Source organism: Eptatretus burgeri, chromosome 16 (genome assembly GCF_056783735.1).
Source record: "Eptatretus burgeri isolate ZD-2024b chromosome 16, Ebu_testis_v1, whole genome shotgun sequence".
NCBI classification, from domain to species: Eukaryota; Metazoa; Chordata; class Myxini; order Myxiniformes; family Myxinidae; genus Eptatretus; species Eptatretus burgeri.
The window spans coordinates 31,573,251-31,599,722 of record NC_140976.1 but is presented as its reverse complement, the minus strand read 5'-3'; the positions used below and the strand labels follow the sequence as shown (position 1 = coordinate 31,599,722).

General features: G+C 40.8%; 2 protein-coding genes across 2 annotated transcripts; both read right to left on the bottom strand.

Moving 5' to 3' along the window:
* Positions 1-1,255: 1,255 nt before the first annotated feature.
* LOC147010818 (uncharacterized) lies at positions 1,256-13,930 on the bottom strand. The gene is made up of 2 exons (XM_085858856.1): positions 12,783-13,930; positions 1,256-12,509 (listed from the first exon to the last, which is right to left on the bottom strand). The coding sequence occupies exon 2, from the start codon at positions 10,390-10,392 to the stop codon at positions 9,022-9,024; it is 1,371 nt and encodes a 456-aa protein (XP_085714982.1). The 5' UTR covers positions 10,393-12,509; positions 12,783-13,930; the 3' UTR covers positions 1,256-9,021.
* A 6,001-nt stretch (positions 13,931-19,931) lies between these two features.
* SDS (serine dehydratase) lies at positions 19,932-26,097 on the bottom strand. Its single transcript, XM_085858716.1, has 8 exons — positions 25,939-26,097; positions 25,544-25,747; positions 23,419-23,458; positions 23,003-23,142; positions 22,726-22,814; positions 22,360-22,587; positions 21,247-21,371; positions 19,932-21,151 (listed from the first exon to the last, which is right to left on the bottom strand). The coding sequence occupies exons 2-8, from the start codon at positions 25,736-25,738 to the stop codon at positions 20,931-20,933; spliced, it is 1,038 nt and encodes a 345-aa protein (XP_085714842.1). The 5' UTR covers positions 25,739-25,747; positions 25,939-26,097; the 3' UTR covers positions 19,932-20,930.
* Between the last annotated feature and the right edge of the window lie 375 nt (positions 26,098-26,472).

Genomic DNA, 26,472 nt, shown 5'->3' with positions numbered 1-26,472 from the left:
TTTACATTCATTTCTCTAATCAATCTTGTGAAGTAATTCATTTTTGGTGAAATTCTAAAAGAATTATTTTCCTTTTTAAATTTTTTATTATCATTAAGATAATCACAGAATATACATTGTTTATAGGCTTTTGACTCTGTGTTTAATCCCCGTCTTTCACACGCAGGACAATTCTCAAATTTGTCAAATGGAGAATCAGGAAAGTCTAGCATATTTATAAAGTAAAACTTTACTTAAACTGAAATTCATCGATACTTTCAGTTGCATATTGACTCATATATTTAATAATATTACCATCGATATCTATATACTTTTTTTCATTCCCAGATTCAACGACAACATTTTTTATAATAAAGGTAATTTTAAAATGATCCTTAACTACTATTGAACGAAATGTCATTTCACCTGATATATTAACATCCTTTATTTCATCAGGATTTACATCTTTAGGGTTGTTGAAAAAAAGCCTGGTGTTGGCGCAGTGGTTAGGGCAGCGGCTTGGGATCCAAAAGGTCCTGAGTTCAAGCCCCGTTGAGCCACTGAATTAATACACCAGGGGGTTGACTCAGCCTGTCATCCTTCCGAGGTTGGCGAAATGATTACCAGTCTACTGGGCCGGTGTATACCCCGGTTAAAATAGGTGTAGCATATCCCTGTGTCATAAGAGGCGACCAGGGTTGCATCAGGAAGGGCATCCGGCGTAAAGCATGTGCCAAATCATTATGCGGATCATACGGATGATCCGCTGTGGCGACCCCTAATGGGAGTAGCCGAAAGAAGAAGAAGGGTTGTTGAAAAAAATACAAATTTCTCCTTGCATATTACAGATGGTCTTATCTTTTCTTTCTAAAGCTTCATCCACAAGGTTTTTGTTTTTTGATACTTTTTCTTGTTTCATTGCTTTTTCTAGTTTTGAATATATTACCAGAAGGAGAGGAGAAACTTTTGTTAGAGATACTTTAATTGATGTTCTACCAGGTATACTAAAAGCCCTTCCACTGAGGGAAATTGAAGAACTCATCAAATCCACCATAATTGTTTTTATCCAATAGTTTTTCTATTTATCTTTGTTCAATTTTACATCCTTGACATATTTCTCAGTATCTTTTGCAAATGAAGGGATTGATTGAAACTTGTCTTTTGTGTCTTGAAACATTGTATTTATTAAGTGAAAAAAGTTGAAGGATAAAATGGTTTTAAGCACAGATTTACCTATAAATTAAACAAAATTTTCATCAAGAAAATTTTAGTTTAAGCAAAGTTTTATTATATGAATTTAGTGAATACAACGTACTGCGATGTTTGTAATCACGAATATAAACATTATAAAAAAACACCTTCGAACCAACAAACACACATTTAATCTATTTCATCAAATATCTCCTCTTGAGTTGGAAAGAAAACATTGTGATATCTGCTCAAAGGATGTTTTGAAGAGTAGTTATAATAGACATCTTCAATCACAAAAACACAAGAAAAATGAGTTTAAAGTAAAGGGGGAGACTATTATATTGAAAACACTGATGGGGCATTTAAAGGGCATATAAAAATAAAGATTTTTCAATTTGGAGAACCCGGTCCATCATTAATAGCTGAATCAATTGAAATAGTGAAACCTGATGTTGAAAAAGTTATTAGAAAGACATGTTAAAAAAATGAAAACTTTAGAGTTTTATATGGGAGTGAAAATGAATATGAAAAGACAAGATGAAGAACAAACTCCTAAAAAGAGAACAGATCTTCATTTTATAACATCATTTCAAGATTTTTTGAATAATGGGGTTTATGAAGAACTATCAAGACAAGAGGAGGATGTTGATAATACAGTGGTAGGAAGTGGATTTCATATTTTTAAAAATCATCTTTTTAGATATACACATTCTAAAATCAAACCTTCTTAAAGCTTCTTCTTTTATTGAATTACCAAAAGAAATAAAACTGAAGAAGGCAGTTGTTAATATTAAGAACAATGATAATAAATGTTTTCTCTGGTCTGTTCTTGCTCACTGACATCCACCAAATTGTAATTCAGAAAGAGTAAAACAATATATGAAATATGAGAATACCTTGGACATTAAAGATTTTAAATTCCCAATGCCAATCACAGATATTCCTAAATTTGAGAAAAAGAATAATCTTTCTACTAATGTATATGGATTAACCGATACAAACAAAGTTCAAATATTAAAAATTTCAAACAACTATAAAAATGAAGAAACACACATTGATCTTTTATATTTTAGTGTTGGAAAGAATTCACATTATACATACATCAATAATTTATCAAGATTAATCTCTTCTCAGGTATTCAGAACAGCAAACAAAATATATCCTTGTAAGCGATGTCTTAATTAATTTCATACAAAAGAACGATTAGAACAACATTCAAAATATTGTAGTAATCATAAATCAGCTGCAATTACAATGCCGAAACCTGGTGAAAAGATTTCTTTTGAAGATTATAATAAATCTATCATGCACCCATTTGTGATATATGCTGATTTTGAATGTATCCTAAAAAAGATAAATACTGCTTCTCCTAATCCAAAAGAATCACATACAAATAAATATCAAAAACATATTCCTTGTGGTTTCTGTTATTATATCAAATCATCTATTGGAGAAAATTATAATAAACTTGAACATTATAGTGGAAAAAAGCTTCACAAGAGTTTGTAAAACGATTAGAAAAGGATTGTAAAAGAGTAACTAAATTAATGAAAGAAACAAATGAACCGATGAAATTAACCGAAGAAGAAAAATTAGAATTTAGAAAGAACAATATCTGTCATACTTGTGAGGGGGAAATTGAGGAGTCTAAAGTTAGGGATCATTGTCATCTTACTGGTAAATATTGAGGTCCCGCTCATTCCTGTTGTAATCTTAATTATAAATTTCCTTCTTTTATTACAGTCTTTCTTCACAACAGCGCCAACTATGATACACATATATTTATAAATGAACTTTCAAAAACACCAGGGAATATTTCTGCCATACCAAACAAGTCAAAAGTATATTTCATTTTCAAAAATGATATTCACAAAACCTTTAACTCGTATTAGGTTTCTAGATTCTTACAAGTTTATGGGAACATCACTAGCCTACCTCGCATCAAATCTAAGCTCCACGGGGTCTTTTCCAAATTTTAATTCATTCTTTCCAAAAGAGGAAATTCTAATGAAAGAGGAAATTCAAAGTAAAGAGGAAATTCTAATTAATGAGGAAATTAATGAAGAAATTCTAACTGAAGATGAAATTCTATTTATAAAGAAAATTCAAACAATGAATGAAATTCTAACTAAAGATGAAATTCTGATTAAAGAGGGAATTCTAACGAGAGAGGAAATTCAAACAAGGAATGAAATTCAAAGTAAAGAGAAAATTCTTACAAGTAAGGGAATTTATCCTTATGATTATATGGATTCATTTATGAGATTTAAAGAAACACAACTTCCTTCAAAAGAAAGTTTCTATAATAACCTTTATGAAGAAGAGATAAGTGATAAGGAATATAAACACGCACAAGAAATTTGGAAAATATTTAAGATAAAGAACCTTGGAGAATATCATGATTTGTATCTAAAAACAGATGTTTTTATTGTTAGCTGATGTGTTTGAAGCTTTTAGATCACTCTGTCATAATAAAAATTGTTATGAATGAGATCCTGCCCACTATTTCACAGCTCCTGGTTTCGCTTGGAGTGCAATGGTTGAAAATGACAAAACAAGATATAGATTTCATCAGTGATGGAGATATGCTTTTGATGATTGAGAAGTCTAAGAGAGGTGGAATATCACAAGTATGTTCAAAAAAATATGCTAAAGCAAATAATAAATATCTTCCAAATTATGATAGTGAAAAAGATAGTTATTATTTGATGTATTTTGATGCTAATAATTTGTATGGATGGGCAATGTCTCAATCTCTGCCTTATGGTAAATTAGAGTGGGTGGAAGAAAAGGATTATGAAAAGGCTTTGATGAATATTGTTATTTCTTCTCAAGAGGAATTGAATGAGGAAGAAGAAGGTTATTATTTTGAAGTTGATTTGAGGTAACCGAGTGATCTTCATAATAAGCATAAAGACCTTCCTTTTGCATGTGAGAAAGAAACCCCAAAGAAAGAATGGTTAAGTGATTATCATAAAAGTTTTAATATTAAAGGCAAATCAACAGAAAAGTTATTAACAACATTCTATGATAAAGAGGGATATGTTTTGCATCAGAGAAGCTTTAAAAAGTTTTTGAGAGAAGGATTGAGAGTAGCTAAAATTCATTTTTATTGTAATTTTACAATTCCCGAGTCCCGCGACGAGTTTTAAAATTTAAACAAAGTCCTTGGATGAAAAAGTATATTAAATTCAATACAGATATGAGAACAAATACAAAAGTAAAATTTGAAAGGGATTTCTATAAATTGATGAATAATGCTGTCTTTGGAAAGACAATGGAGAATGTTAGAAACAAGCAAAACATTAGATTTGCAACATCTTGGAAAGAAGCTTCGAGATTGATAAATAAACCAAGTTTTAAGAGAGAAGAGGTTTTTTCAGAGAACTTTTCTGCTATTCATATGGAAAAGGAAAGTATTGTAATGGATAAACCAATTTATATTGGAACAGCAGTGCTTGATTTATCAAAGATATTAATGTATGATTTTTGTAGAATGGCTTAAAGAAAGAGTATGGTGAAAATGTTTCATTGTTGTCTATGGACACTGATAGTTTTATCCTAGATATAAAAACTGATGATGTTTATAAAGATATGAGGAAAAATATTGGAGTATATGATACAAGTAATTTTAGTAAGAAGAGTGAGTTATTTTCCAAAAAGAATGAAAAGGTTATTGGTAAGTTTAAGAATGAGTTGGGTGGAAAAGTAATGAGTGAGTTTATTGGATTGAGAGCAAAGGCATATGCTTATAAGTGTTGTTGCGAATTCGCACCCGCCGGCGTGCGGACGGCCACGTAACTCAGATCGCGGCACGTCGCCCACCGGATGGACAATTCAGTCGTGACCCTCTCGGACCAACGCCGGGAGCTAGTCACGGGTGGGGGTTTAACATCACCACGATCGTGCCAATTGCCCACCCGTGCAGGATAGGGTCGCTCGCCAAATTTGATCTCCCTAAGTACCTGCGCGGATGGTCGACCGGGCGATCGCACCTCGCCGCAGGTTGACTCCGGACACGGGCCGCTTGGGCGGCCCGTTCCGTGCTATCGGGATAACCGAGCGGTGTTATCGCCGACCTGGACGGTTCAGATTAATTACCGGGCGTATTAAGCCCACTACGAACCCTTTACATGAAGCAGGATGGAGGGTCAATAAAGAAAAGACGAAGCGAAACGGGAAAACAGTTCACACAATGCACATTTATCACGCGACACACGGAAAGCACACATATACAACCAAACAGTCAAAATGCACATATAGCAGTTAATACAAAAGAAACCAATGACACAGAGTTACTACCGAATACGCGTACACACGCCAACACTTATACAGTTCTACTTTACAGACGGCGCCAACACACATTTACTCAAAAGCAAAGGAAAGAAGCCACCCTCATAGACAAGGGGGCAGACAGGCCTGGAGGCCAATATGTGCGCGTGACCTGGAAGAGCGGCCAGGTCCGCGAGACCGGGGGGGTCCTATCCGCGTCCTCGTGACGCGTTGGCGGACGAGCCACAGATGTGGCCGCGTGGCTGTGCCCCGACTCCGTGCTGCTTGGCGGGTTTCGTTGGCACGACATTTGGAGTGGGGTGGGAACGGGGCCCCCTTTTTGCACTATCTCAGCGAGGGGGAAAGGGGGAATTGTTGATGCCCTGGGGGAGGAGAATGGCTGGCTGGCTTGGGTCCCGCGACGAGCGATCTCACACCGCGACCTCTTCGCCGACCTCCGTCCTTCTCTCCTCGGACCCGAGCTCCTTTGCCTCTTCCCGCAACATTCCTCAGCCGACTGCAGAACCCAACTCGATGCCACACCGATGACTTCGCCACCCGACTCCACTCTCTGCCACACCGATGACTCGACTCACTCTGCCCTCCAACCAAAAACTGACTCTGCCCTGCTTCGCCTTGCGCTCGCCATTTTATAGGCCAGTAGGAGAAAGCAATATGCAAATAATCGGATCAGGATGACCTCGGGGGCGGAGCCATGCTCGCCAATTGGACAGAGGAAAAGTGGGCGTGAACCTCCCCTGATCCTAGAATTTGCATATATCGATTTCACACAGACGCGCCTGGAGGCGGGGCCAAGCCGCTCCGCGCTTGCTAATTGGATGGATCAGAAGTGGGCGTGTAGCGTTCTTGATCCGAATTCTCCCTCGGAAAGGCCGCTATTTGCGCTCGCGGCTCGGTGCTTATCGCTAAACGAGCCCAAGACAGCCCGACGCTCAGTGTTCACAGGTGGTGCGGGAATGGCCATAGAAGGAGAGAGGTGAGGGTGGTGGAGGGTTTATCGGTGGTGGTTTGATGGTTATGGTGCCGTTTGGGTATGACGGTGATGCGATGTTTGTGGGATTGAGTTGTGAAGGTAAAGGTCGTGGCTGTTGGCGTTGTTGTCTGAGGGTTGGAGCGTGGTTGCAGTTGGTGACGATGGCTGGCGTGGTGGTTGTTGTGTGATGGCGGTTGAGACGTGGTTGGTTCAAAATAAAGATAGAACAGAAAAACGGCTATCTCAAAGCGTCACAGCCCGAATGAATCACATAAATTCCCTCTAAACAACGGGTTTGGGGCTAACTACACATGTACTCAGAGTTATCTCACCTACGGGCCCTGAATGGTGGTTTGCGAATTTCCACAGCCGTAACAGTATGGTGATCAGATTGATAAGAGGTTAAAGGGAATAAAGAAATATGTAATAAAGAAATCAATAACTTTTAGAAATTATTATAATTGTTTGATGAATAAGAAAGAAGAATATAGGAAAATGAATACAATAAGAAGTTATAAACATAACATATATAGTGAAGAAGTAAATAAAAATGAATTAGGAGCCTTTGATGATAAGAGATTTATTTTAGATAATGGAATAGATTGTGTTCCATATGGATATTGTATGATAGAGTGTATAGAATAGATTGTGTTTTAACGATGGGAAGATGGGTTAGAGTTTTTTTAAGGGCTACCGCCACGTTTTTTCACAATTTATAAATGGTCAAACCAAGTATTAAACAAACTTAAGAGTGGAGAAAATCTCAGTCTTGGTATATAAATGGAAAACATAATGAATGTGAAAAATATCAAATAAGTCTGATTGAAAAAATAACTAAAACAAAGGTAAATAAAACAAATAAGCGAATCAATTTAAAAACTAGTAAGTTAGAGGATGTAAAGAAAAAAAAAAATATCCTTGAATGGACTGAAAACTTTGATGGTTATCAATTGAACAATGAAAAAACAATTTAATATAATCTCAAAATGATATGTGGCTCAGGAGGTGGTCAAACAAGAGCATTAAGAGAAGTTTATCATTTCGTCATGGCACAAAAGGGGTATCTTAAAAAATATATCGATTCAAATGTTTTATTTTTAAATATTTTAGATGGGGATTATTGTACAAAGAAAATTAAACTATTGAAGGAATTTGAGAATGAACAAATCTTTATAGGTTCAATGAATGAACTAAACAATATGCATTGGTTATTTGAAAATGAGTGTCCCTCGGCTTACATGTTTCAGATATTTCTTTAGAATCACCTTTAACAAATCACATTACTACTTTACTACTTGAACAAATCTTTATCTTATTGCATTGGTTATTTGAAAAAAAGTGTCCCGAGGTAAAAAGGGGAGACAAATAAATATACCTTGGGATAAAAAGGGGGTTTACTTTTTCGGGAAAAAAAAAATGAATCGCTGAAAATCCCCCATTCATTTACATGGGGAAAAGTGAGCCAGAATCAGTGTATTCACCCTACTCGTGACCTATTATATATGCTCTCATAAAGGTTAATGTATGAAATGCTCTCCCTGGAAAGGTAGTGGCAGGATAAACAGTGGAAAGATTTAACCTGGAATTAGAGGGATATCTTAAAGTATTGTACATACAGGGGTACAAGCAGGCCCGTAGCCAGGGCTCAGTATTAAGGGGGGCATATGAACTGGATGGGGGGGCACAATTATTATATTTAATATTTTTGATAACCCGGTATACTATTGTATTCATGCAGCATTGACACATCTATACTGAGGTTGCCGTCGCATACTAACCAAATTGATCTCAGCTAGATTTAATATGTTCCGATGTTTTTGGCCTAAAATTATTTGAATGCAGGAGAACCGCAACAAACTGGCACATTCACAATACAAATATTCAATGATTAGACAATTGGCACCAATTCAGGTGCACTTATACAAGGTGTTGTGAAGAATTGGCATTAGAAAATTAATATACCAGAGATACAATGACTAAACGGGGGAGGTTGGCACCAGAATCAGTGCACTTTGAAATAAGATACAGTAGGCTATGACCTGCGATCATCACGTTAAACTATCAACAGCAAATACGACCAGCCTGAAGATAGCACAAGGTCTGCATTTAAAGCAGTCAATTACACAGAGGTAAGGTTATGCACAAAGCACTAGATATGGGATATGCAAAGCACCAAACACAACATTTAACTTAAACATCAGAAGTACAAAGCAGCCGACCACGGCGGGTGCTGACCACAACCACACTGCAACCACAACCACACACGCATCACCAGCAGTCACACGCACAATCTGAACTCCTCGTATAGTTTTTATACCACTGTACTCGCTATCAGAAGAGCTGCAGGCGACGTGTCTCGGTGTGGAATCTTCTGAGGACCTTCTCCTTCCATTCATTCAGGCATTTACGTGTGAGGTCTCTCTCGAAGGCCAGCTGTACCAGTTGTGCCTTGCGTGCATGGCGCATGGACTGTCGATGGTCAGTGAAGACATTCCTCAATGTTGAGAATGAGTTTTCACACATGGCAGTGGACGCACCAAATGTTAGTCCAAGTCTCATAGCAGTCACTACACTTGGCATGGCTTTCAGCGTTTTGTGGTGTCCATCTCTCGTTTGGCTGCTTTTCTGTCTGAGCGAATAAACTGCTTTGCAACCACACACTCTGTTTCACTGATGGTTGACTTTTTTAATGTCATGATGTGCTGGTGGAGCAAGTGGGGATCCAAAAACGTGCCATTTTCAGGATTCAAGGCAGCGAGTGAACGGGCGAGTTGTGTGTTGCGCTCACTGAAGCGCTGAGCGATCTCGCCAAGCACAGTGTCAATTGTGCTGTAAAAAACCCTCTGCAGTTCTGTCTTCTCATTGTTGTTGTTTTGACCTGTAGTCTCCAAAACTACAAACTGTTCCAAGTTCTTATGCATTGTGCATCTCCGTTTTGGTGGTGCAGGTGTGGAAATGCGAGCATCATTGGCCTTGTTCCACAGATCAGTGAACTCATCCTCAGAGCGGAGTTTCTTCACGCACTCTGTAGCACTCGCCACCAGTTCCAACCCCGTTAGCAAGTCCATGTCCTCTGCCTGCAAGAGTCTGTTAGGGCCATCTAACAACATCAGCAGTTTTTGTACAAAGATAGCAATGAACATGAAGGTAGGCCCAGAGACTTCCCGCAAAAGCCCAATAGCCTCCATCCTCATCTCTGCACCGTAGGCGCGCTCTGCATCAATCTTCGACAGTAAGGATGTGATATCCTTAAAAGATCCTATGATCACAGACACGGTGGCGAAATGTCCCGTCCACCTTTGATCAAGAAGTCGTTTTAACCGCTCACCTTTATACTGTGCAGCAACAGTGGGCTTTCTGAAGAATTTGTACAGGCAACAACAAGCCTCGAGGAAATCAGTGACAGCTTTCTCTGCTGCCAGTGCGTGGATAACTACCAGATGGAGTTGGTGATTTAAGCAGTGCACATCGGGGATTTCTCTTTCCAATATTTCTTGCAACAACTTTTGCACCCCACCGTGCTTCCCAGCCATTACCGAAGCCCCGTCGTACACCTGACTTAATATTTTTGACCTGTCAAGTCCTGTTTTTGTCAGCTCTGCAATTATTAGGTCTGTCAATGTTTTTGCATCTCCAGCGTCGGCTGTAGCTATTGTGAGTAGACGCTCTGTTGCTTCATTTGATGCCGATACAAAGCGAATGATGATTGATATGTTCTCACATTCAGTGGGGTCCCTCGTCCCATCCACCTTGATGGTAAACCACGATGTGCCTACTTCTTCCACGATGGCATCCGTCACAACATTACCCAATGTGCAGATCAGTTCATTCAGCATTTCCGGACTAGTATAGCTTGCGTTTCGTGGGATATGCTTTATTACTTCGGCTAGCTCGGTGTCTTTTTTGAGTGTGTAGTTTAAAAGCGAGAGGAAGAGCCCACTGTGCCCGTCTGACATATCTTCAAAATTATCAAGGCTACTTTACTTTACTTTACTACTTTACTTTACTAAAAGGAATCTGATTTTCGGCGAGAAATCCCACAACATCTATAAGAGCAGACACATAGTACCGGTTTCTATTCAGCTGGTCAGCATTGAGGAGTGTAGAAATCTCCTTACCACAATCGATGCGCCTCTCATTCTCCTTCCACCTCAAAACACAAGTTAAATGTTCCTTTGAAGTTGCGTGTTTGTGAAACCCCCTGCCTTTCTCAATGGCATGTTTCCAATTCCGGTAGCCTCGCACTGTGAAAGTAGAGTCCACTGGGCCACGTGCGGGAAGATCCTACATGGATAGTAGAATGCTGCATCTGTCTGCACACTGTATTCCAGCCATTCATTAGTCTGGTACCACGAGGACACAAACTAGCGACTCTTGTTCTGCAACAGATGGCCAGGGTACCGCTGTAGAACAACTTGATTCGGTCTCTCACTTCCAAGATCATCGGGAAGCAGCTTGACAGTCACACCCGACCCCGAGGCCACCGCCGAGCGTGGCAACTCGGCTGCCTGCTCTGGGGCTACAGCCGCAGGGCTGACGTTGCCGGCTTGGCCAGGTTGGCCAGCTTCTGTCGGTATTTCATCGACATGATCGTCTTTTCCTCCTCCTCCTCCAACTCCTCCCACAACATGTCTTTCATCATCTTCTTCATTTTCGTCGCTTGTTTTTTTCCTTTTCTGAGCCATTTTCATATACCCATCATCCACGTCTTTTTTCCTGCTGCGAGCTCGTGCTCTGTGATTCGTTCCTCGTGACTCGTGTCACTAATCTCGCGACTCGCGAGATTTGACGGTTGACGGTTTTATTTTTTAAATGATACATGCATCAAAAACAGGTTTTATCTGCATAATTTCAAATGTAAGCACGATTGCAAACACACATATTTTTAATTTTTATTATAAAATTACTTTTGTAAGATGGAGGGTTGACGGGTTGTGAAAGTCACGTGGTGCACTTGCACTTCATCTTTAGTAATGTAAATTTATGTCTTTTCCTTAATCATATTATCATATTATGACTATATTACATTTATACCTAACTTACAACCAATCAGGTAACTTGCTCAATAGGGTCTCCATATCAAATACGCTGATTGTCTATTCCTTAAAACTAAATGATCCACGATATATATATATATATATAACCACCCACAACATCGACATTCGACACGAGGTCTTGGCTGCTGGCGTTGGTGCTTGCGTTATTATCTTTTATCTTGTGGTCTTGGACTGTATTGTCTTGCCAATTGCTTTTGGAGATGCGCTGGGAAGCGCACACTTATCTCTTGACTGTTTTTCAAAGAAGGATATTATTAAAGAACAGTTTATCCAAGAACGCTTTCTTATTCACCACGTTGAACATCTGGAATAAGGGTTTTAGTTCACACAGGTGAACTCTTAAACAGCAAGTTCACAGTGGGCGCTCGTCCTTAAACACTAAGTTGTTCACAGGGTGCAACAGGGCATAAATGGGTGGTGTACAAGTGGGGGGGCACCAGATGCGCCATGGGGGGGCATTGCATCCAAATGCCCCCCCTAGCGACGGGCCTGGGTACAAGGATGGATATTGGTCGGTATCCTCACTCCCCCCCCCCCCCAATTAATAATATTATGCCATTACCCACCCTTCTGTTGTTCTCTGCACGTCCCCATTCGCAATCCCACCAGATATGTCCCACGGACATTGTCAAATTTGTGTAGTGATTGTGATTGTGCCCAATCACTCACTCAAGTGATGGTGAGTTGCCGAATTTTCTTAATAAATGATCCCAAATTAATCGTCTAATTTGTGATGGATAAATACAACGTTAAAATTAAATGATGACGAAACAACGTTCAAGTCCCACTCTCGTGAGATTCCGTCATCTCGTGATATTTCATGTGAGACAAACACAGACAGACAGATGTAACAAGCGTATTATTGTATGGAAGAGATGGTGGAGATGAAGCACAGGCTTGATGGACCAAATCCGCTCCAACCTGACGGATCTCTCAATCCAGGCCTCCTCGGTCCACCCTCTTTCCTGGTCCATCAAGTGTTTTAAAAGGTCTTCAATTGGTTTCTCAATGGAAGCCTGCGAGCAATGATTCAGGTTTGACCTCATTTTGTCCACAATATACAGTCATGGGAATACCAATCCACCATTTTCTCAAACACGTATTATGTTGTGTATGCATAACAATGAATGCATGATGTCAACAACCCCTGAGGGAACGACTGAGGGTTGCAGTGCTGTACCACATCCTTGTTATCGAGCCACACTAACCAGCAGATGAAGTTTCGACCCTTCCATGAGGTCTCCATGTCCTCAAAATGGATGAGGTGTGTGTGTGTGTGTGTGTCATACTTATCTATATATTAATAGTGAAGGACCAATTTTGTGCTCCTCCTGGCGGTCGCGTCACGTTTTTCTCGGTACTGTGACCTGGACTGAAAGAAACTTCGTACCTGTAAGAGTGCGGTAATTTCAATAAAATTTTTTCCTCAACAATCATATCACGTCTTTTGTACGAAAAATCATTTCACCATGTCATAGCACAGCAATCTCCATGTCATAGCAATATCCATGTAAAGCAATGCCCATATAGGAATCTCCATGTGATAGGAATATGTCTATGACATTGTCTGAACACTACTTTTCTGAACACAACTTAGCCCAACAAACGAAAGCTCCTTGCAGCTGAACCAAATGGTGCTGAAAAAAATTCAAGGAGAAGAAAAAACATACCTCATTGCAGATGAAGCTGTCTGTGAAGATCAACAAGCAGACAATTACCCAATTGAGTTTCTCAACAGTATACCTCCAGCTGGAATGCCACCACACAAACTTTCACTGAAAGTAGGTTCAATCGTGATGCTCCTCCGTAACTTCGACATTCGACGCGGACTGTGTAATGGCACTAGACTGTGCATTTGAAGACTACATAACCATGTGTTAGATGGAGAAATCATTGGCGGAAACAAACACGGACAGCGAGTTCCGATTCCATGGCTGAAGCTGGCACCATCGGACGTAGCATTGCCCTTCACCCTAAAGAGAACACAATTCCCCATCCGGCTTGCATACTGCATGACCATTAACAAGGCGCAAGGACAAACATTTAGTAGAGTGGAAATATACTTACCATCTCCAGTTTTTTCGCACGGACAACTGTACGTCGCGTTCTCGAGAGCCAGAAGTTTTGACACGGTGTACGTCAAAGTAGACACGTGCACAAATCAGGAGACTTCTTCACAAAGAGTAGTGTACACCAAAAATGTCGTGTACAAGGACGTTTTGTAGGCCTCGTTAGATAAGGCCATAGAGTACATCGACTGGGATCCGGCTCTTACAAGAGCCGCCACTGGTTGTCATATTGGGCTCATGGAACGGAATCCGTCTGTGACGGGGTTTCGGCTAGTTGTCTATTAATGCCGTAGTCTATTCATTGATCACGCACTATTGGAATGGACGTTTTGGCCCTTTAGACTGCTGAGACCCCTTCGAACCTTGAAGACCCTTTAAGACCCCGAAGATCCAAAAAGACCCCGAAGACGCCAAGGACACGAAAGTCCCAAAAAGTCACCGAGGAGCCAAAAGTCCCCGAGGTCACAAAAGTCTCAAAACGTTCTCTCGGCCCTAAAAGTCCCTGAGGACCAAAAAGTCCCTGAGGACCCAAAAGCCCCTAAGACTGCAGATCCTGTCGACCCTTTAAGACTCGACTATACGACAAAAAAAAAATCGATGAGAATTCCCATGTTTTAAACGTTTGTTGGGATGATTGTGCCATTCAAGTATCCTGTGTACAGGATTGACTACTCTGGGCACTGGTGCTCAATCCTGGAAGGTGACCCGTCTAGGATTGTGCTTAATAGCCCAGGAGACTGCTTCAGCAGCACCAACGCTCTCGGGAGAGTATGGTCACAATGGATGGATGAAATGGAATAACACTGGTCAACAACAAATTTGTTGTCTGCATTTTTTAAGCTGATTTAGGACGAATCTGATGCGCTGAATCCAAAACTCACATTAGTTTTGTTCAATCAGGTCAAGTTTTTGAGATATGGCCACATGTCGTTTTTTACATTTTTGTTCACATGTACGCATGTGTGGAGCATTTTAGAAGAAGTTGGTGGGGGTAAAATGTCATGTCAAATAATTGTTTTGATTGGAAATAATTATTTTAATGACAAGAAGTATTCAGGTACGATAGTTCTGGGTGATTATGTCGAAAAGGGATCAGTTTGAAGTCATAAAACCTCAAAATCTTCCAAAAATTGGTGAGGCAAAGCGTAAAGTTCGTGGATCAAAACTAAAGTTAATGGGGCAGATTTTGTAATAATGTGATACAAAAAAGTTGTATTTCTTGAAATAACGAACTCTGAAGAATGTACAATACCTACACAGAGACAGAATACTCTTCCCACCGCTGCACATCAAGCTCGGCTTAATCAAGCAGTTCACCAAGGCTCTGGACAAAGATGGTGACTGCTTCACTTACTTGTGCCAGGCTTTTCCAGGATTGACCATGGAGAAGTTGAAAGCTGGCATCTTTGATGGTTCTCAGATCCGTCAGCTCATCAGAGATCCAGAGTTCAAAAACTCAATGAACGAAGTGGAACTGGAAGCGTGGAAGACATTTGTTTTGGTAGTGAAGAACTTTCTTGGCAACAATAAGGCCAGAAACTACGCAGAACTTGTCAACAACATGCTGACTGCTTTCAGAAACCTGGGCTGCAACATGAGCATCAAGATGCACCACCTATTTTCACATATGAACCGGTTTCCTGAGAACTTGGGTTCAATGAGTGACGAGCAGGGGGAGAGATTCCATCAGGACATGAAGGAGATGGAGACCAGGTATCAGGGTCGCTGGGACGCAGTCATGATGGCTGACTACTGTTGGAATCTGAAGAGAGACCTCCCTGCCACTGAACATTCCAGGAGTTCGAAGAAACGGAAGTTCAAGCCCTGAAGTTTGAACAGTGGTGACGCAACATGCAATTTACTTGTACTTACCTTTATCAATGCCCACCATTCAGATGACAGAAATCGATGTTTCTATCATGTAATCAATAAATGTTGTTGGCAAAACATTTTTTTTCTTAAAAACATGTTTAGGATGATATGTGTTGACAAAAATCAGCTGATAATGCCACAAAAATGTAATTGATTTTGTCACAAGATCTGATTTTTTTCAAATCAACTTAGCACAAAAACCTGACCTGATGGAGAGAAACGGATGCCATTTCCTGATTCAGCAGTGCCAGAATACCATAATTCACTTGTAGAAATTTAGACAACATTCAGAAAGTAAAAAATTGTTGACCAGTGTAATATTTACAACAATAATAGGAATAGTATCATATGGCAATAATAATAATGAACACATATGAAGACCACAAGGGGAAAACCAGAGATGTCACTTTTTATAAATTTCAGGGTTATTGCACCTGCCAATAGTTGGCAACATAAGGTTTCCTCTCATAATATTACTTTAACAAATAACCCAGGGGTGTCACATAATTTATATGGAAAAAATTTAGCCGTGCAATGAAAAAACAAGTGTTGTCAAAGCTGAACAAGTAGAAACCCAGAGTTGTCAGTACTTTACTCCTGGTTATCTCCCGTTCATTCATGTTAACTGTTCCACCATAATATTCAGAGTTGAGGAACTAAAAAATGAATGGTTGTAAAACTTTCACAGCATAAACTCTGAGCACAACAATGGCCTATTTGGTTTTATCCTGGGCTCCGTAGTTGGTGCATATCGTGGTTCAAGCCTGGTCAAACCTTTATTATGACTTTTATGGGACCCACGCCGTGGCTTAATGGTTAGCGCGTCTGAGTTACCCATCCTCATTCGATGTACCCACCGCCCAATCAACCTGCTTAGGTATATGAGGGAGTCACATGAGGTGACTTCGGCTATCGCAGGGGTGGTTTATCCTTGGTTTCCTCCCGGTTTTCCATCATATTAAGTAGTACGGAGTAAGAAATGGAGAATCCGTCATCATATAAGCGAAATACCCTTGAGTATGGCGTTGAACACCAATCAAACAAAAAAACAATGACGTTTAATGTTGAAAAAAAATAATCTGTGATCACCAAAGTCATGTAATGTATGCTAATAACCAACAAGCATGAATTTGCTACACATCCTGCGTTAAAATTGCATGGCAATTATTAAAAAAGGGAATAACCAGTGATGTCAGTTTGCAACATTGATTCGTTCTTTGCTCTTAAATTAAATAACACAGAAGCTTGGCAAATGCTACATGCTTAATTTGATCGGCCAATGATCACTCTTCCTTTTACTGGAAAAGAAATCTATATGACAGTTATTAAACAGTCCACCAAAGTCTTGAAACTTTGTTTTTCAGTTTCTTCAAAATTGACTTATCCTGACATCTCTGGTTTTCCCCTTGTGGTCTTCATATATAATCCCTGTGTTGGCCCCAAGCACATCTGGGCTTGGTGAAAGGCAAGCTAATACCCAAACAGTACAGCAGGTGGGTATGCAACAAGGCTCTGAAGAGCAATGAAAATTTGGTCCATTGGACAAATGGGCCCACTAGTTAAACAAAACGAGTAGAAACTTTATTTTATTTTTGTTCACCATTCGTGAAGGAACGACACAGGTCTAAACTCAGAGCTGGCATTAGGGGAGGGCAGACAGGGCATTGCTCGGGACCCCCAACCATTAGTGGGCCCCTTAAAAATTATTTACGTTTCAAACCTTATGATTGTGTACGTCCATTTGTGGCAGTTAGCCAGCCTGAGCTTCTGCTCGTACAAGCCCAGTCATGTCGACACTGTAGCAATAAGAGACGAGAAAAGATAACGATCCACTTCTTGGAGGGTCTGCTTCTAAAGGTGTCACCATTATTTTAAATTCTCATTACATCATGTTGTTACATGATATTGCTGATGAAGTTTTAAACATACGTAGCAATCATCTTTGCAATTGTTCTCCATCCGTCTTCTGTTTACTATAACTATCTGATGGTTACCATGCCCAAGGAGTTGCTGTAGCTGTGTCCAATAAGCTACTCAAATGGTAATGTTGGGCAACACCGGTCAACAAGTGTCTTATGAAACTAAGGATTCATCACTCCTTGGGTGTCGTTTCCTTGATCTCTGGAAATGCTCTGACTGAGGAGGGTGATCTCACAGTGAAGGTTGCATTCTATGCCGTGCTCGAGTCTCTGGTTGATCATTGCCCCAGGCGAGATACTCTTCTAGTCTTGGGGGATTTCAATGCATCAACTGGAACTGATAGGGTTGGTTTTGAGACATGTGTTGGTCCCCATGGGTCTGGAACTGTGAACCAAAACAGCACTAAGTTCCTTGACTTTACAAGAAGTCATGGACTTAGGGTGGCTGTTTCATGGTTTCAGTGCCCACAGGCTCATCACTGGACTTGGTGTTCCAACACTGGTGGAGTGGCAAAGGAGATTGACCATGTGCTCGTTGTTGGTCCTTGGAGGGTGATCCAGAACTGCAGGATTCACCAGAGTGCTCAGTTCCTCAACAGCGACAACAGGCTTGTTGAAGAAACTCTGACAATGCAGCTTAAATCCGGGAGAATGGTACCAAACAGTCTCGGTTGGATGTTGGCAAGCTCAAGGATGAGAGGGTAGCTGAGGAGTTGGCGAACAGGCTGAGTGGGGATTTGGGGGTCTGGGTGCTTTGGGGAATCCTGAAGAGTTGTGGAATGCCTTCAAGACAACCATCCCTTAGCCTTGATGTTGCCAGTGGATGTCTTTAACTCACCGAAGGGCGAAGAATAATTTTGTCTCTCAAGGGACATTGGATACCATTTCCCAGAGTCACAGGGCCAGGCTGAATGGCAGAGCTGAGCTATTCAGGCAATTGAGGTGTAAAACTGTACATGCGCTGAGGATGGACATGGAGGCCTATGTGCAAGGAATCTGTAGTATCACCTGTGGTCAAGTGATTCTCATCCTGCTTACAGGGGAATTTGTGGATTGCGTTCCTCCAAGCCCATCCTTTGGTGTACTGCAGTTAGAGCAGAGGGTGGTGGGCTCTTAACAGAGGAGACCGAAGTGAAGGCCCGCTGAGCCGGTTAATTTGCGTGACTGTACCAGTCTGAACCACCAGCTGTTGAGTTGGATGTCAGGGGTGTTACTATCCCGATTGCTGACCCTCCAATCAACTGTGATCCCCCTTCGTTTGTTGTAGCACAGGCTGTGGTGAACCAGTTTAAATGGGGTAAAGCTCATTGGATCTGTAGCATCCATGCTGAACTTCTCAAGGCTGGTGGAAATGCTGTACTCTTGTCGTTGCATGCAGTTATGTGCTCTGCCTGGAGCACAGGCATCATCCCAACTGACTGGAAGAGGGGTCTTGTTGTCCCTCTCTGGAAAGGGAAGGAAGCCAGGTCTATCAGTCTTTGTGTCAATCCTTGGGAGTGCAATGGAAGTGAAACAGTGTGTTTTTAAAATTGGTCGTACCTTCCATTCAGTACGACTTTTGGCGATATGAAAACGGGTCTGCGGGTTATCAGAAACAAAACATTCCAAACCCATAGTATGAGGGTCACTTGCCATCTGTACTTTTGTCCTTCTTGCTGTTTCTCTCACAACATTTTCAATAATCCGAAAGTCAAGTCTAAGGTACGGAAATGGAGGTGAAGAGGGCATGATGGTGAATGGTTGCGCTTGTGGGGGAAAAATTTATATTAATGTATTTTAAATTGTAACAAATGGAGTTTCAGAAATGTAACTTTTATGCTGCAAGTTGAATTGGCTGTCATTTCTGGCCAAAAGACTTTTGCCCTAAATGATAAGAAATGTGTTGTTCTGGAGCAGAGAGACCGAGCTGATAAATGAACCTTTGCTTGGAAATGTATGAAGTGGCTTTTCGTCTAAAGGACACGTCTACAGTCTGGGTGAATATCCCCCAACCTCTCTCTCATGAAAGTATAAAATGCTTTGAAATGTAAAATTGTTTTCAATGCAAGCATGTGAGGAAGTATAGTTTCTCAGTGGCTTGTACTCCTTGGAACTGACCAAGTACCAAGTTAGAATAAAACTCTCTGATGTAATGTAGAAGTGAATTGAATCGGGTTGGTCTAACTGTTAACTAAAGTAAGAATAAATGAAATAGAACCAAATAATATTGCAATCAATGGGGATTCTTAAGTTCGTTGTACAAGGGTTAGAAGTGTATGGTGTATAATTAGGAAATAAATTGTTTCACAAGGAAGGACTTGTGTGGACATCAGTTTTATCAGTGTCGATAGGGTTTTTGTAGGATTTTATAATCAAATCGGACAAACGTTAAACTCTGTCTGAAGTCAAATAGGATTCCACAATCGGCCAGTTAGAATCCTTCAGGAGGACAACGATCATAACAAGGTGGGTTAAAAAAATCCATGTCACGCTCCAAGGAAAATTCCGTTCCAGTTTCTCAATTTTATTTTCTATTTTTATGCACACTCACCCTTGATTAAATTCATATTAAAAACAAAAGAAGCAAAGAACACCCAAATGTTTTGTTCAGGAATAAAACTTTTAATTGCCCTACAAAAAAACAATACAAAATGTACAACATTAAGGTGTAAAGATAAAGTATTTACAACAAAAAATCTGACAAACACAGTACTGAGTGCTCAGCACTTTGTAAAGTTATTTTCATCGTTGCTTTAACTCATTACCATTGATGCATTCACTATGCAAACTGTTTGCTGACTTCAGAATCTCCGAATATAAACACAGCTCGCAATGACGTTAAACCCACACGGCTTCCGCCCTGCACTGACTTCGTACATTCTTCACCGGTTATTTCGTCTACAGAACAAATAAACATACACAAAAATCAAAATCCTCCCTTCTCAAAAACATCATCTATGATAGAATTCAAAAATTAGGGCACCATCAACTGGCATAGCTGAACAATACAAGGAAGATCCAGGTCCAGCCTGTGTCGGCTTCAGGTGGCACATGTTAAGTATCCTACCAAGCAGGAAGTAGGCATCATGTGACTGCATTAGGCAAATGTTCCTTTTGTAAAGTTCTGTAAAGACGAATATTCCTGTTCACTGGTCAAGAGGGAAAGGGAGAGTAATGTGTTGTAATCACACCTTCCTAACCCACCTGAAGTCCTACACACCATTGAGATATATTCCAGAGATTGAGGAGCATCTTTGTACCTGTCCTTTAAAAACACCAAAATCGATTTACTAATTAAACCAGAGATTACACTTCTGGATTTTAGAGGATTTTATTTTATTTTTTGGCATTAATGCTTATGCTTTTCTTTGGGCTTCGGACATTTGCGGATAGGAAGGTGTGCCCTGTATTTTACTCTCAATGCAAGGTTTCCAAAGAACTATCCTTAAAAAAATATTAATTGCTGAACTAAATAGAACTAGTTAATGATACAAAGACAAGTATATAGAAACAGGAAACTAAGGGTCTACATCAAAAAATAAAGAAAAACAAAAAAGAACATCATAACAATTCCTTTTGTCCACCTAATATTGGAGGCCTAGCTGCTGACGAAGCCTGATGCTTCATCTTTAATTCCGAGTTCTGCCTTGAGTTTGTAGAGCTGGGCCAGTGTAATGTTGCTGCCTCCACACACAACAATCACAACAGATGACAGGTTGTGGTTTAATTTCCCCTCGTACTGCAGCTTGCCGATGACGTCTTCATATACAGCAGCAAGGGCTGCACCGCACGCCGGCTCCACAAGCATCTTCTCATCGTCTGTAATGTGCGACAGAGGGTAAAATAGACTCATACTCAGGTTGCATCATCCAAATGTAACTAATTACTTTTCAAAGTAGGTGTAACCGTCTCACCGACAAATCTCTCCAATGACCTGACAGCATCATGGTCCGTCACCACCGCAGGAAAGACCGGGTGTTCATTGGCCAAACGGAATGTTTGTTCACCCACTCGCTTTGCACCAAGTGTGGTGGCGATACTAAAGAAACAGTGGTGTATTACTGTGTTGTCATCAAAATCACTTTATTATGACTGCCTTTGATTGAATACGAGCAGATACCAGTCGTAGACAGGGACAGGACGGATCACAATACTCGGTTACGGTAGTTTCTTTGGATGTTTTGTGACGCATTCAACAGCTCAGTTCATATTGGTGGCATGTCTGGGTGCCCATGGTAGCGTTTGAGACCGGTCGCTTTAGATTGTTGGCCTTGACACATAGTGCTGGATGAGTAACACGAACGATTTGACATATTCATCATTTCTATATTACCTCCAACAACATGGCAGGATAAAAGTCGTAAATGCTGAGTTGAACAAACGTCCTGAACTCATGGACTTGGTTAAGTAAAGCACGTCGTCTGGGACCCAGCCGTCGGTTTTCCGCCAAACGCTGCTGATTGTGACGTCATCGATTCCCTCTGAAAATTCTATTTATATTCGATTTTTTGAATTCGCTATCACCTGCGTAAATACATTGAACACATAATGTGAAGATTTCGGAAGTATGAACAGAATATGTTCGGAGAAAAGTGTGTTAGAAGTTCCAGGATTACGTCCATTATATTATGATTGTGTATGTTGGTTCAATCTCCATGGGTGTAATCGTTAGACTGCTCTGAGTTTGGCAGTTCGACTTCTGGCCGAGTCATACCAAAAACTTTTTAAAATGTTGTACGTGCTGTTTCCTTGCTCGACGCTCAGTATTTAAAAGGATAGAGCATGGGCAAACAACCGGAATTCAGCAACACTATCCCAAGCTTGATGGGCCTAATGACCTGGTACTCATGTTACCCTCTTGGAGAACTTATGGTAAGATCAAGAAATCCTGTACTTATTCGATAAATGATTATGGGGATTAAATTATATGGCAATGAGCAGCCATATTGAAAAATTAAAAGACAGTTATTACAGTTCTTCTTGAAGATTTCCAAATTGATTAATTATCAAAGCAATATTGGACTAACCTGGTAATTTTTGGAAGTGTGACGAGTTCTCCAATTGTCATGGCAGCATTGAGGCTGTGGGCTCCTTTGGTTTCCATGGCGATGATGGGCACGTCTCCCCAGCCCACCTCCCGGAGACCCTGAATGACCCCGCAGAGCAACCCGCCACCCCCGACAGACAGCACGATGACACCGGGCTGGGAGTGCATTGTGGCCTTCAGTTCACGCACCAAACTCATGTGACCTTCCCTGAGAAGAGCCAGGGTAAGGAACAAAGATCAGAATGAGGGAAATATCCTTTCCCAGAAATACCTTACTGCCTTGTAAAATGTAAATTTAAAGGTACCATGGGGAAAGTTAATCAGTGTACAGTACTCCATATCATACCAGATAAGTGGATTATCAAAAGGAGGGATGTACACCCATCCGTTTCTCTCAGCTACCTCAATTGCGTGTTCGATGGCATCATCGAGCATCTGTAAAGATTTATACACGAGGAGTCAAGACAAGAAAGGTTTATCAGAAGCATCTCAGTGGTCACGTGATGTTATACGTGCAATGCAAATTTCACCAGTTGGCAAATGGAAGGAAGCATTTGGGAAAGAGAATCCTTGAATAATTAGAGGAACAACAACGACGCTGTTCAAATGGATGAGCACACTACCTTGCCAGCAATGGCCACTGTGGCACCCTCGCCCTGCAGTCGTTCAATGGTGAAGGTCGGAGTGGTGTCAGGCACAAAGATGGTCGCCGGGATGCCGAGCTTGCGAGCCGAGTATGCAGCGGCCAGTCCCGCATTTCCACCTGTGTGCAGGTGCACATCCACAAAGGCAACTTATATGTACAAAGTCGACAGAAACAGGAAATGCTTTGCACATCTTCCACCAGGGACAATAGTTCAGTAATCAGGGGGACTTACAGGATACCAAACATGAAAGTAGAACAAAAGATGTTCTTGAGAGGAATGGCATACACTTTGCCAGACAATAACACCTTGCTGTCACCTTACTCAAAATGCAATTATGCCTGGAAACCCAGTGAAAATACTAAGATTTCAAAGAAAGAATGAATAACTCTTACCTGAGGAGCAGACGAATCGCTCACATCCTCTCAAAGCAGCCTGGAAGGAAAGGAGGACAATGAAGCAAAATGAGTCGAGAGTTTATTGAAGCATTGCCAGGACTAATACTATTTATTTTGCTGGCTGATGTAGAGTGGCGTTATGGGTTGCCAAGCACACTTAGAGACCTTCCGAGTCAGGAATAGGCACACATTTAGCCACTTTGAATGGATGGCGTATCAGTACTCCTTCACCAAGCGCCTGGTTTTAGGTGGCTACCTTAAGATCTTAGGGTCTTGAGTTTGAGCCCCTTGACTGCTTCGGGCGCACTGCTTTGACAAGGCAGATTACCAAACTTGATCTACTTACTGTTTCTCTCTTCATCCCTATGTGTGTGTATAATGCATACTATATACATACGTACTGTATATATATATATATATATATATATATATATATATATATATATATATATATATATATATATATATATATATATATGCCTTTCCACAGTAATGGGTAACCATTGTGGGTAACCATTGTGTTACATACATAGTCCACATTAAGTATGTCCAGTTTATCTTGCAAATGAGGGGAAATAAAAGACTGACCCCTCCACTACTGGAATCCAACAGTAAGAAGATAATCTAACCCAGCACAATTTATTGATAGCGTAGGCTCTCGTAGTGATGATTATTAAATGACCTCTGATAGCGTAGGCTCTCGTAGTGATGATTATTAAACGACCTCTGACTGGCTCAAAGCCTTCTGTAACAAATGTGACTGGACCGCAATCGGAAAGCCATATTGTACAGCTTTTACAGTGATATGGACTTTCCACTAATGTTATCCTTTGTTACACATTTGTCATTTAGGTTAAGTTATGTTATCACAAAAATAACAAGACCGTATTTTTAAAAGTTGTGCAGCTTGAGAATTTTTTTTCTTTCATGATGAATTGACCGATAGCATTACGATTGTTACTCTGTTTTCAACCCCCCAGCATTCACATTAAAGTATATTTTTGGCAAATTCAGGGTGTGGGATATCATAAGTAAAGTCTTTTTACACATATAATCTAAACCAGTCTCAATCAAAAACGTATGTGTTCATATAAAACTCTTGGTAAATCTATTTCGTTTTTAAAATAACACTTTAGACAAAGATTTATTCCCATCACAGTGAATAAAATTTTATCTGCACGCTTTAATTTTAGGACAATAGCGGTTTTGCTATAAACAAGTCTGGAGACTGCGATGGTTCACGAGCAATGTACACGGTTCGCCTGTTTTATTTTTTGACCTTCGAGGGGACACCACAGACAAACTGGCAGGAATCGGGAAAAACGTAAATGATGAAAGTTGTAGTACTCGAAGAGCACTACTTGCATACCAACTTTCATTCGAAACAGTTGAAAACCCTAGGAGCTCGATGCCCAATTTTTTGATTTTTTGGACATTTTCTAAGTTCGTGACCTTGACCTTGGGACGAAAATGAAAAATCGAGCTCCGTGGGGCTATCGAGGGGGCTATGAAAAATCGAGCAGGTGCCATTGGGCTAACCAAATACCGAAACCCCTGCCAGATTCGACAAACCCCCTCGGAGAAGATGTAACTTGAAACCGGCTACCACCTAAAAACACATGTTTTTTGGGCGTGGTTCCGCCCATAATGGGCGCAGCACGCCCATTCTCCGGAAAACACAACTAGATCATGATACAAACCTTGCACCCTAATTTTATCAAGATCGGATAAAAAACCACGGAGCTATGCTTGGGACAGACAGACAGACAGACCGACAGACAGACAGACACACACACACCCATAACGAATATAGTGGTCACTTACTGAGTCGTGAACCAATAGTATATATCTACATTTATATACACCTAAAAACATGTTAGTGGTATTCTATGGATACTTTAGGAATTCTGTGATAGCTCCTGAAGATAAGACCCTTAAATGTAGTATATTACTGTGGAACAGCCCATATACACATATTGATTACACAAACACATCATGCCCTCTCAGCTCTTTCTCAAGACATTTACATTTAAAAAAAACCCAGCAATCGGACTGCGCAATCGATCAATAGATCGCACAACCAAAATGCAAGAGATATGCTCTTCTACAAGAGAGCGAGTACCTGCTGGCAGAGGTGTCCAATCCCCCGGATCTTGAAGGAGCCAGTGGGCTGCGTATTGTCAAGCTTGAGAAACACGGGGCATCTGGCCATGCGGCTCAATGGGACGCTCTCACGGAGTGGGGTTTCCACGTGGAGGGGGTTGCACACGACCTCCTCCCATTGCTCCAATGGGACGATGTCGTCACGCACAGGCATGCCCGTGAGCTGCCAGGTACATCACAAGAGAAGACCAATGTGGAATTTATGCAATGCAATGCGTATAATGAATTACATAGCACTCACTAATTTTTATCAAGTCGTTCAGGTTTATATATGGCTTGTGGTGCATATAGATAGAGTTTGCTTTAATTTTATACAAGGAAGCGGTAGGGCCTATTTCAAGTCACATCACATACCTTGAATAGTAACGCAGTGAATGGCTGAGAAAGAAGGGGTTCGGGATGCAAGGCGAGTTAAACAGATCTACACTCCCTCTTGGGTTACCTAACTACTGTACTGAGGAGACGGTTATGCAATTTATACGATGTTGCCAGTGGGCAGAGTCCAGGACCAACCAATGGTTGCGTTCATCTCTGCCAACGCCCAGAAGACCTTGGGGAACACATGGTGACTCATCCTTCATCCGATCATCACTCCCAGCATGAATGCGAGTCATACCCACCCCTCAGAAACATTCAGTTCCTCCTTTGGATCGCATGACTCCCATCGCAATATTCTGGACCACATCCATAATTCCAAGTTTATCATGGCGTGCACCAAGCCACCCCAATTAGGATGCATCATACGTCGGAACAGTTGGAAAATATCATGTTGACAAGAACCGACTCGGTTTGATGACCATGTGGTCATCGCCAAAGGTTCATCTCGTTACTCAAAGGTCTCTGGATTGCCAGCTTCATCAAAAGAGCTCGTTTATTGCATAGAACGAA

Bases quoted from the DNA above. Each gene is read 5' to 3' on its own strand.
- LOC147010818 (XM_085858856.1), bottom strand. From the start codon at position 10,392: ATGTCAGACGGGCACAGTGGGCTCTTCCTCTCGCTTTTAAACTACACA.
- SDS (XM_085858716.1), bottom strand. From the start codon at position 25,738: ATGCCTGTGCGTGACGACATCGTCCCATTGGAGCAATGGGAGGAGGTC. The intron at 23,459-25,543 runs GTACTCGCTCTC...CTTTCCTTCCAG, and splicing joins TTGGACACCTCTGCCAGCAG to GCTGCTTTGAGAGGATGTGA. The intron at 22,815-23,002 runs GTAGTGTGCTCA...AAATCTTTACAG, and splicing joins CAGTGGCCATTGCTGGCAAG to ATGCTCGATGATGCCATCGA.